Source organism: Rousettus aegyptiacus, unplaced genomic scaffold (genome assembly GCF_014176215.1).
Source record: "Rousettus aegyptiacus isolate mRouAeg1 unplaced genomic scaffold, mRouAeg1.p scaffold_m13_p_1, whole genome shotgun sequence".
In the NCBI taxonomy this organism is placed as follows: domain Eukaryota; kingdom Metazoa; phylum Chordata; class Mammalia; order Chiroptera; family Pteropodidae; genus Rousettus; species Rousettus aegyptiacus.
Window position 1 is genome coordinate 161,195,565 of NW_023416284.1, and position 12,403 is coordinate 161,207,967.

Here is a 12,403-nt window from a genome sequence, read left to right on the forward strand (position 1 = left end):
CCAATATAAAACATAATACTTGATTCTATTAAAGTTAAAAAACCAGGAAAATCAGTGATGTTAGCAGTTAGGACATTAGTTATCTTTAGAGAACATGGAAGGAGTATAAACATGAGAAGGATTTTAGGGGGCTTGTAATATTCAATTTTACTATACCACATATGTGGTATAGTAACAGATAATTTGCTGTGCTACACACTAATAATTGATGTACTATTCTATATATATATATATATATATGATACATCTACTTTTATAAAAGTTAAAAAACCCATCTCTAATTTATATAATGGATCTCAATATATTTATTCTGTTTCTTTCAAAAACATGAGATCTTTCTGTTTGTCCTGTATGTCCTGAATACCTTTTTCTATATTGTTTGTGCAAAGATGAATGACCCCTGTGAACATATCCTACTCTGGCTTACTTTATGTAACAGGCTCAGCCATTTCAACCCACAAAGGCTTGCTTATCCTTGTACTACTATACATCACTGGTAAGAGTTTATCTCAAAGGAAAGGGTAAATGGGTATATATCCCATTTCCAGATACTGCTAACAAAAATGTTACTTCGGAGCATCTCGATCCAAAGTTTGAGAACTAAATCTAAGCATTTCTTTGATGCATAATGACCTTCTAGACCTGGGATAACAAACAGTTTAATTTACATGCCAACTTCAGTCCACTGGGAATGGCTGCCTGGAGCACTGGGCTGAGAAAGACTGGTTGCCATGTTAGGACAAGTAACAGACACTACTGCCTATGCCAGAGGAAAAGGATGGAGCGCCGGGGGCACAAATGCCTCGCTGACCCTCAAAGAACAGAACACCTCCTCTCATAGGATAAAAACATTTTCTTAATCATTTTAAATACTTCGCAGAGATATCCCTTATAAAGTTCTATTCTTAAAAAAGCTATATTATTTTAACATAATCTATTTCTGTCTGATATATTTTATATTCAAGTATTCATATTTAAATATTTATTATAAATTACCTTACTGTAATACGGTTTAATATTTTACTAGTGAAGCAAATTGATAATGCTATAGATTATTTTTAACAAAAAATTTAAGGGAAAAAAGTTTAAATACATTTTGTTTCATCCATGTCATTCTTTGCTAGTTAAAAAAAATAACCAACTCTGATCCTACTAAATGTTATCTTTGGGTTCCTCCAAGAAACACAAATCTTTTTTATTGCTTTTTTCTTTTTTGGTGCAAACTAAACCATACGACTCCATATTCTGCAAGTTTTCAATGATCTATGTCAAAACTAATACAAGCATAAACTTCCTACTGCCGTGCTTTAGTTGAACAGACACACATACTCTAACTGTAAGGGTATTATTACCTTACTTACAGCATCCTCTCTTTAGGTACCTTTTGTAAAACTAGATAATTTGGACAGACCCAAATTCAAAAGATGCAAATACAGTGTGAAGAGAGAACCTAAATGTGGTGCAAAGTACATTTTATTCGATCATATCCAGTATTATTAGCATTACCAGATGGAAAAAAAAAAAAAAAGTGAACTGAAATTTCACACTTCTGCCTTTTACTTCCATGTGATTTCTTTATACCTCTTATCGGTGACACACATCGGATAGCAGGTTAACTTTTTAATAATAGCTAACTATATCTAAACTTCCCTGTATTCAGACACTGACTCTCAGAATTATAAAAAATACACAGTGAAAACAGGCTTCACTAAATTCAGGACCCCAAATCACAAATGAATACTCAACCTGACATCAACCCTTCTCTAATTCTGAGGCATGTCAACTCTCTCAATTGTCAAAGCTAAAAGTAATCACTTCCTCTTCCCTCCATAAACTTCTGCCAGCCTCTCTTTCCATTCTCTTTCCATTCCAAGCCTTTGCCTCCTATTTTGTTTAAAAACAGTCCATTTAGACAGGAACTCCTCCTTTGCATCCGCCATGCTTACTGTCTACACCACATGACTCTGTACAGTGGATGAAGGTGAACCAGACACTCAAGATCCATTCCCTTTCCCCTCTAGCCTTCATAGACAGTTCTTTTACAATTATACTCCCTAGAATCTCCCTTTCGTAGTGGGAAAATACAAACCGTTCTTTGACCCTCTTTCTACTTCCATGGCGCAGTCTGCCAGTTGCCTACTAAATAATTTGTCCCTTCTCTCTCAATGAAGCAATCTCCACTTTTTAGTGAGCACATTGCTAGGAAGGTAGTAGACTTCCTAGCAGTTAGGTGTAGCCATATGACTATATCTAAATTCTGGTCAATAACAGAAGCAGCGGAGAGCTGGATTCTGGGAACTCTCATTAAATCAAAGCAGTTGGCCCTTCTTCCTCCTTTTCTCCATCTACACTTGGAACATGGATATGAGACAGTGCTTTTCAAACTCACCAGTCTGTCTGATCCAATTCTCTGCTTTTACTTCAGTCTCTCAACAACTTTAGACACAGATGATACCTCACCCTAAGTCTTGAAACACTTTTTATTATTTTTATTTTTTCTGGAAATCCACCATATCCTGATTTCCTTGTTATCTCACTGGTCACTCCTCTGATTCTTTAAGCTGTTTTCTCCCTGCCTTCCTGACCTCAACATTTTTTAATGCTCCGGCTCTCTTCTCTTAACTAAACTCATTTTGTGATTATTTTAGACCTATGGTTTTAAATTCCGTTTATACTCTGATGACATTCAGAACTCCAAATTCATCTATCTAAAACAGATGTTTAAAAGACATCTCAAAATTTACTTCGCCAAAACAAAACTCTTCCCATTTCTCCTCAGCCGTAGTCCTTCCCATCTAAGAACATACTCATCATCATTCGCTTGGTTGCTCAATGCAAAAACCATGGAGTCATCCTGGACTCCTTTCTCTCTCTCTCGATCCATCCACATTCATCAGAGTCCTGCTGGCTCTGCCTCCAACGACATCCATCATTTCCCTCTGTCCCCACTGTTACCATCCCCGGTGCAAGCCAATATTTCCCTCATCAGACTCCTGTGATAGTCAAGGTGTCCTCCTTCTATTTCCCCAAAATCTATTTTATAAGTAGCAGCCTAAGTCATCTTTTCAAAGTGCAGACTTGATTACATCTCTTCCCTACCTCCTAAAATGAAATCTAAACTCCCTATATGGTCTCCAAGGCTCTGGGTGACCTTCTCCGCTACATGTCTGATTTCATTCCTGGCCACTCTTGCTTTAAGTGCTGTTTCGCACTGGATTTTTTTTTTTTTTTTTCCCTAGTTTCTGAGCACACCAAGCTCTGGACTGCTTTCTAAAATGCCAGCTGTGGCCTCCATCTGAACACTCTTTCTCAGTACCTTCTCATTACTGGCCCCTTCTCATCCTTGTTCAGGAGACCATCTAAGCTAAGGCAGCTTCCTCCTAGTCTCCTGCTCTCACATCACTCTCATTTTATTTTCTTCATAGGAAATTACATTGTTCATGAATTTATTTTTTCGTTTTTACCATCTGTGTTCTCCTTATACTGTAAACTACAGGAGACCAGGGCCATGTGAATCTTACTTACTGCTCGATTCTCAGGGTCTAAAACAGCGAATAAAAAAAAAAAGACTACCAAAATTAAAAGTCACAGCCTGAACCATTATTACAGTGTTTAAAACTTAATAATGGACTTGAAATATCTCATCACCACAAGCTGGTCACATATAACAGGGATCACACATCTCCTGAGGTAGGCATTTCCATCCCCGAACAACCTGACTTATTCAAAAGTCCTTATTCCTTCTCAAGCTGACGTCCAACTACTGTAGATTCTACTCATTTGTGGAGGTATTTATAATCATGCAGAATACGCTTCTTATGCTTTACATAAGACAGGGCTTCAAATATCTGAAGGTGGTGATTGTACCTTCTCATGGTTGAAAACTCATCTTAACACGGCTTTCTTTACAAGGCACAGTTGTGGGTATTATCACCACTGTCCCACACACTCCAAGACTGCCCTGAATTGCAATATAGTCACATACTTAACTATCAACTATGTCATGAATATGCAACTTTGGCCCAATTTATCACTTCTTATCTGGCTAAATCAAGTAATCTCTCAGGGAGCATAACCTGATTTAAGTTAACCTCTACCTCCTTTCAGTTCAAGCTCACACACAATCTCCAACCAATGTATCTTTCATACCACTAAGTGCTTATGGCCTCTATAATCTCACTATACCACAGTCACCTCTCCTGCCTCCCAAAGTTCCTGATGGTGTGCAGCTTGAGGATACCTGCACTATTCTTTGGAGGAAGGCCTCCTCGCCTCCTTTCTCACATAAACGTCTTGCTGTACCACACATGTAAATTAAAATTATAAGCTCTCTTAATTTTCACACATAGCCTGAGGCAGGCCAGCATTATTTTTATCCAGTAGCAAGGAAGCCACAAAACGGAGAGGCCATTTTGGCTCTCATTAGAACAAATACGAAGCTGGAAGAACAAAGTGGAGCCAGTGCTGGTAACCCTGGGACAAAATGGAGAGATCCTGGATGTACCCTTTCTACGTCCCTGCTGTGGACAACATGCCACCCCTATACTACTCACTCCCTTGCTCCTCTAAGAATAGCCAAAGAAAACAAAAATTAACTCAAATAAGGGTTATTTTACACAGCTGTGCACAGGGACACTTTTTAGAACCATCTGTAATCTAATCTTACTCCCTTTGCCCCAAAACACACTGAAATCTCATTTAAATATTCACGTAGAGTAACAACTGTTGGGAAGTTAATAATTAGATAAAGAAACACAGCTGGGTCATCTGAAAACATTCCTTAGTTCTACAGTGTATTAGCATTCTGGTAAAGAGAGGAGCCTTAACAAAGTAGGCTGAAGAATAAAATTATACTAACACTCTAAAAGAGTTCAGGAAATGCCCAGAGGGCCAAAATACTGACCGCAAGTTGACTAGAATCATCCAAGTATGTGATTAGCTGTGACTTGGGAACAAAAAGCAAAACAAAACAAAATCTATCAGCTCAATTCTGCTAGTGACTTTTTTTTTTTAATCCTTTTATATATTCTGAGTAATAATTTCTAATAAAATGCCACACTGGATTAGTCTACTAGTATTCTGTCTTTGACACATATAGCAAAGGATGATTTCAGGAGAATCCAGACAGTTATCTTGCATTGTACGTCAGCCTCAATAGATAAAAATGTGCCTCCCTTAGTTCTCCCCTGCTCCTTAATAACGTAGCACATATTTACTCCTTATAAAATTAACCTAAACCATATCCATTTAGATTTTGCTTTTAATAAACATACTTTTATCAAAATTCCTTAAAATCTCGATAGTGCTACCCAGTTCCAAATACATGAGATTTAGTCAAGTCTCATTAACGTCATCTAGAACCGGATAGTTTTAAAGCAAACATAACTATTTACCATTTCAAATCTTTATTTCATTAATGAAATTGTGTGTTATTATGTGCCTGATGCTCTAAAGAAAAATGCAGTTAAGTATCAGCTCTTCTAATATAATTGTCTCTTATACTCATTCTAAAGAGTTCTAGTCTTTTAAAATCTGTTCTTAGAGAAGTTCTCCTCCCCTTCTCAATCACTAGTAGTTGTCCTTTTATAAACCTCCATCAAGTCAGTTAAGAACTGAAAACAGTGAAGTCAATTTAAAACTCAACTCACAACACTGTGTGATCTTCTGGATGTTGGAAGAGATACGCTGGGCCAGCTGGGTGGGGTCGCCAACAATTCCTGGAGTGTAAGACATGGCAGAGTTGCTTATTCACTAATTTCATCAGATGTTGGTGGATTGTGTAGATTTCTAAGCAGTCATCTAAATAACATAAAAGAAAAGTCACATTAATTGTATTTTTAAAGCTATTGGCTTGCATTTTCCACACTGTCAGTTTGGGAGGTTACAAGTCCAAACCTGATTAACCAAATGGGGCTGAAATCTATCTAAGGGGTACAACAAATAGTAAAAATGCTTATGTCAAAACAAACAAACCAACCTGAACTTTAAAAGACAGAGTCGAGTTAAACATGTTAAATGAAATAAGGTTCAAATTGTACGCTCCCTTTAAACTTCTCTGATCTCTCTAAGGAAGCGCTATTAAATTCTTTTTCTGTGTATAATTTTAATTGTTTATATATATTCTCTTTAACCAAACCGTGAACAACTATAAGGCAGGGCCCACATTCCATTTATTTTTCTCCAACATTTAAAATGATTCCTGGGATAAAAACAGTATTTAAATATTTATTAAAAGGAACATAGACTTCAGGCTATGCCCTCAAATTTCATTATTATATCTAATTTAACACACATAGGAATAGCTCAGGAACATATGATTAATGGATCCCTTAATTTTAATGAGAAAGTCAAATTTGAAAAAAGAATGCCCTGTAAAATGCTCATCACAGATACACCTTCCTGACAGCAAGGAGAACAACTCTCATCTTCCAGAAGCCAGCATCTTAGGACAGGAAGCTAGGCTGGGACGCTGCTGGAGGAAGGATGTAAGATGAGAGGTTCTTTTCTTCTCCAACTCACCCATACCGCTGAGTTTGAAAAGAAAGGATGAAAAGGGATTTCCTATGCGTAGGACTGTGCACAACAAAGAATTTCAGCTATTCCTACACTGTCTTTTCACTGAGTATGCAATGAATACTCCAAAACTGTAGGCAGTCGACTTGTAAGCCAGCTCTCTCTGCTACGAGTCTGCCACAGGCCCGCCATTAAAAGAAGCACTTGGAAGCTGTAAGCAAATAAAACAACTAAGATAAAGTCAAGTCTGTCATTCAGAAGAAAGGATAAAGTTAATAATGTAAAACAACAAAATACAAATCAGCAAAAGGTCACGTGCTAGGCAAAAGTGACAGGGACGATGAAAAGGAAACACCACTATTTGTTCTTATCTAGAAAGAATTTAAGAAACAGAAACATAAGGTGTGGATACGTGGTATAACTGGCACTGAAAACAACAAAGGCAAAGGCATGCAGCCCAGGGTGCGCAGACCTAGCACATGTGCCATTTACCAAAGGAAGGGGAAGTTCCTGGCCAACCCTGGGTCAGATGATTCGCGGCTGGGACAAGTGAGAGACAACACAGAAAGAGAGAAGAATGACTTAACATTCATTGCATATCTGTGAAATGAAAAGCATTTCACGAAGACTGTCTAATTTTTGAAGCCTCCCCTTTAAAATAGGTAGTAGCAAATAAACCTTGTTTTAATGATGAGCGAATTCTGTGGCTTATAAAGATTAAGTAACTGGAAATGTAACCCAACCCACCCACCAGGCAGAGGTAAGATCTAATCCCACAGTTTTGGTTCCAAAGCTACTCAGGCTTGGCTACCATGCAAAACTAATGTCACAGAAGAGGGCAGACTCTGGGTGCTAGGTTTAGTTTGAATATGTTGCGATAAAAAACACTGGAGATTTCTGGTTGGCAAGAAGAGGCCCCAAGGAAATATGCATCTTTTTTCTAAGAATCAGTGCTGGCAGAAAGGACAACAGCTAAACTGTTAAAATGGGTAGAAAAGTACTAGTTCTGTGCCTGAAACTGGTGCATCGTGGAATGCACCTGGCCACCCTGGAGTCCCCGGGAGCTTTTAAATGCTCCCCATCCTCCTTCACTGAGCCACAGGTTTAATTTATCTATTCTGGGCCCTCTGGACCTCGCCAGGTCCTAGAGAAAGACTCCAAACTAATTTTATAAAAGGGTAAATTCAAACTTGAACTCAGACAGAGCGGCAGGTATACATTTCCTTCCATGTAGTGCTTGGACTTGGGCCTGCAGCCACCTGAAGTGCCTGGGACCCTGAGAGAAAAAGACCAGACCTGGGGATTCAATGAAACCAACACTATCCCAAGCATCCTATAAAAACATCGGTTGGATCTCCAAATTCTGCATCTTTTTTTTTCTTTTTTTTTTTTAAATAAAGGCTTTAGTGAAATATAATTCACATATACAATTCACCAATTTAAAGTTTACAATCGTATGGTGTTTTAAAATATTCACAAAATTGTGCAACCATCATATCACATTTAGAACACTTCAGCACCCTACTAAAAATGCTCATACCCATTAGCAGTGACTCCCCCTTGCTCTCCAACTTCCCCATCAATAGGCAACCACTAATCAATCTACTTTGTCTTCAAAGATTTGCCTATTCTGTACATTTCATATGAATATAATCATACATGTTCTTTTGTGACTGGCTTCGTTCTCTTGGCAAGTTTTCAAGGTCCATCCATATTGCAGCATGAATTAACACTTCATTCTTTTTATTGCCAAACAATATTCTACTGCATGGACAGAGGCAAATTTTCCTAACTCAATGACATCTTTCTTTTTCCTTTCCCTCTATCAACTAAGTATCTAAAGAAACTGGCTCACAGCCAACACACACACATTGAATGAGGAAATGTTCCTTTTTCTTATTTATGTACTTTCTCAAGGGGCATAAAAAATACACCTATATTTAAAGCAAAAGAAAAAGTCAGTTTTAAGGCATCTTGAAATATTTCATATATTTTTAAAGGTCTTTATATAAACCAAATAATGAGGGGCAGGCAGTCTTATTTTGTAGACTGCTCTATTCTCAGTACATGGCTATATAAAATGTGCTCAAAAATATTTGTGGAATGAATAAATGTACCTATTTCCTAAGAACACACAACCAGTTTGAGTGTAAATATCAGCATTTCTAAGACACCGAATTCCACTGCATTCTTTCATATCCTGAATGTTCCAGGCTTACTGCTGCCTGGAGTGCTTGATGCAATTTCCTATCCCTAGACGCCTCTTCCCATGGTCTCCATGTGACTAGCTCCTTTTTTCCCAGCAAGCTCTCATCACATACTAGAGAAGCCTTCAGAGGCCACTCCTATCTGAAGTGAGATGTTGCCACCCCTGCCACAATCTGTTACCCTAACTTACTGCATCATGTGCTAATCACCATTTAAAATGATCTAGTTAGTACATTGTTCATTATCTATCTTTACCTCTGGAATATAAATATGAGAGAGACAACCTTGTCAGCTGTGGAATTCAGTGTCGGGTGCACAGATGATCCATGAATGTGAGGGTGATTACAGACCTGAGCATTCTCTATACCAACTAGATCAACCATATTCATTGGCTCAGCTCTTCCATCTGTTAAATAATTATATTTTTGGTTTTAGTTCACAATACCAAGGATTATTTTTCACTCTTTCATATACTAAACTTCCAAATTAAATGGACTTACAACAAACTTTACTCAGACTTACTGCGGGTGTTTTATATACTTTTCAATCACCAGCACTTGGCTAAAGTTTGGGATCCTAACCAAAATTAGGTCTGACTTTGTTATCCAGAGATGCAGAAATAAAATATCTGAAGAAAAATGATGTAGATGTTAATGAGTTAACATGGTATCATATTAACTTCTACAGAAACTTTGAAACTAGAGCATAATTCTTAACTAGTCACAAGTTTGAGAGAAACTTCTCAAAGTGGCCTATAAAGCAGAGGCCTGTTCACATCATAAGACACAGTTTATCACAGCTTTCAGTTTATGCCTGGGTGAGGCTCAGGCCACCTGTATAAGAAACATCCATTTCCAATATTACGAAACAGGCATTTCATAATCATTTCCTTTTCTTTCAGATTCTGTGCAAGTTTTAAATTACATATAGTTATAGTCAGACACGCAAGTTTTAAATTATATATAGTTTTAGTCAGAAAACATCGATTGGAATGAAAAAGAAATCAATGTATAGAAGAGCCAAGCAAATGCGAGAAACTTGAGAAAAATAGAGCATTTGACCAGAACAGCAATGTTATATTTTCTTTATGCTTTAATTTAAAGAAAGTAACGACCTAAAAAGAGGGGAGAGGCATCTTGAAATACTTTATGTATTTTTAAAGTTCTTTCTATAAACTCATCAATAACATGTACTGAGAAGATCAAGGAAAGTTAGCGTTATCAAGCCAAATAGAAAATCAACTACAAGGAGCCCCTAAATAAACGTATATGGTTCCTTTACTGTAATAGCCAGATATTTTCAGTTCCTCTATATCCGGGAAGATAACTTTAAAGTGTGTTTTCTAAATCTGAGTTAAAAAAAGGAAGAGGTTGACTCGTGTCCTGCTCAGGGCAGAAGTTGGAGCTGGCCGGAGCAGGTTCCAGGGCCGGTCTCGCCAGGGTGCGCGCAGCCCGCAGGTGCGCCTGGGCGAGCACCGACCCGGACACCCGAGGGTGTTAGCCAAGGGAGGTGGCGGGGCTGCAGGCGTCGGGCTGGCCGGACTGGCCCGGCTGCCTGGCCCGCTGCCCGGCCCCGCCGCCAGTCCGTGCCGTGAACCCGATCCAGGCCAGGGGGCGTGGGGAGCGGCGGGCGCTCTGGGAGCGGGGGAGGGTCCCCACTCCGCCCCCCGAGCGCCTGCCGCAAAACGCAGGGCGGCGGCCACCTGACAACATGTACAAACAAGAAGGCGCCGCAGCCGCCGGGACAACAGGACTCTGGGGCTCCCGGCCAGGCACCCTCCCTCCCCAGGGTCCTCTTACCCGGACCTCCTCAGCTTCCTCCTCCTGCCCCAGATGTGGGCACCCAACGGCTCCAAAACCCCCAGCTACAATTCTCAGCGGATGGGTGGTGGCGTTGGGATAACTACTGCGCATGCCTGCAGCACAGCCCAGGAAGAAGGCGGGGCTCGCTTCCCTCCCATTGGCCGGGGGACTGAGTGACAGCGGCCCTCTCCCGCCCCTTCGATCATTAACTAGGGAATGGGAGATATCACCAAAATTGCAAGGGAGGTATTCTTTGAGGCCTGGTATACAGATGGTGAACGCCTTAGCTTGCTTGCAAAAAGCGTGGAGAGAATGGAAGGCAGTTGTGTTCTTTATAATGCCGGCCTCCTGTCTGTCTTATTTCCTAACCCTTTATACTGCAGTACACCGTATTCACAGCTCCAGTAAAAAATACGAATGCAGATACACAGTCCTCACAGGAACAATGAAGGAATAAGTGAAGAGTCCCTCATTTAGTAGACAAGTTTTCATTGCACGTACAAATCATGCTAAGCATCCTTGAAGGGCAGGGCATATTTTTCACAAGGTTTAAAAGAGCAGAGTAGTCAAATAATAAATATTCAAACATAATGTAATTGTTAGATAAAAATCATGTGTCTTCAGATGAAAGAAATACCTCGCCAAATTAATTAGAAGAAAGATTCCCTTGGCCTTATATTAAGGCAACACTATTTTCTGAAAGGATCATCAGAACATCAAAAGTCCAAACACACTTAGGTGGTGGGAAAAATTTTTTTGAATTGGTACCACCTGAGCAAATTTTAGATTGTTTGCTATTATGCATACATATGCATAAGTACATAAATAAAATCAGTCAGAGATAAAAAATACAAGGATCTCTCAGTTTATCTTTCATTTTTTCCACTTTTAACAGAGAAATAGGAGAAAGGAATATTTTCTATTTCTCTTTTTTTTTTTTTGAAGAAAACTACTGTGAAAGAGTGATAATAAGCAGAAACTTACACTCTCCCTCTGTAAAGAGAGAGCAATAGAGAGAACTGTCATGCCAGCCAAGCAGAAGGCACACATTCCATCTGCAGGGACAGCATTATTCAGCTAGAGACAACTGTACACTTTTAGGAGTATTGGCCCAATATAATCAAATTATCTGCTTTATCAGGATATAATGGAAATTCAGATTTTTAATTTTTAATTTCTTTTTTTAATATTCTTAAATTTCTATAAAACATTCTGTGATTAGACAAAATTTGTCTCAACCTCTGTAATAGGTGATAGTATCAAATATGGAATATTAAAGCTGTAGAAGCCCTCACAGAAAATCAGACTCTACTTTCTCATTTCACAGAGTAAAGAAACGTAAACCCAAAGAAACTATATCAAAATCCCCCAAATCATATGAGCAGCACAGGTCCAGATGAATACTTCCTACCGTATTATTTGTTCAGCAAATATCCATTGAAAACTTGCCATATGACTGGTACTGTGCCAGGCACTTCAGATTCAAGATGAGTACAGTATAGTATTTTCCCTCAAGGAGCTCAAGGAGTGAGACCTTTCCCAGGGTACTGTAAGAAGTGCTATGATAAAGATTTGCACACAGCACAGCTTGGTTGGAGCCCAGGCATGAGGATGACTTACTGTGTGGTGTCAGGGACCGTTCCAGAGCAGGAAATGTTAACAGAATCTTGAAAAATGTGTAAGAATTCACCAGAAACACAAAATGCAAAAGGACATACAGGACAAATGGAAGAGCACATAAAATTTTATAAAATTATAGGAAAGTGCAATTTCAGGCATCACTATATAATTCTATTTAGATGAAGTGTAGTGGGTGGATTAGAAGGACATGAGACAAGAAAGGCAAGTGGAATTTATGTGTAATGGAAAGCCTATATATC

The 12,403-nt window shown here is 38.9% G+C and overlaps 1 protein-coding gene across 5 annotated transcripts in view; it reads right to left on the reverse strand.

The window, feature by feature from the left end:
- Positions 1 to 10,625, reverse strand: part of STX7 (syntaxin 7) — a 39,773-nt gene extending 29,148 nt beyond the window's left edge. For all 5 annotated transcript variants that reach the window (XR_001595477.2, XR_001595476.2, XM_016133644.2 and 2 more), the window contains exons 1-2: positions 10,521 to 10,625; positions 5,649 to 5,799 (exon numbers count right to left, since the gene is read on the reverse strand). Coding sequence is in view for 3 of the 5 variants with exons in the window: in XM_016133644.2 (XP_015989130.1) it covers positions 5,649 to 5,733 (85 nt within the window). In the remaining 2 variants the exon portion in view is untranslated. The remainder of the gene's footprint in view (positions 1 to 5,648; positions 5,800 to 10,520) is intronic.
- Positions 10,626 to 12,403: the final 1,778 nt, after the last annotated feature.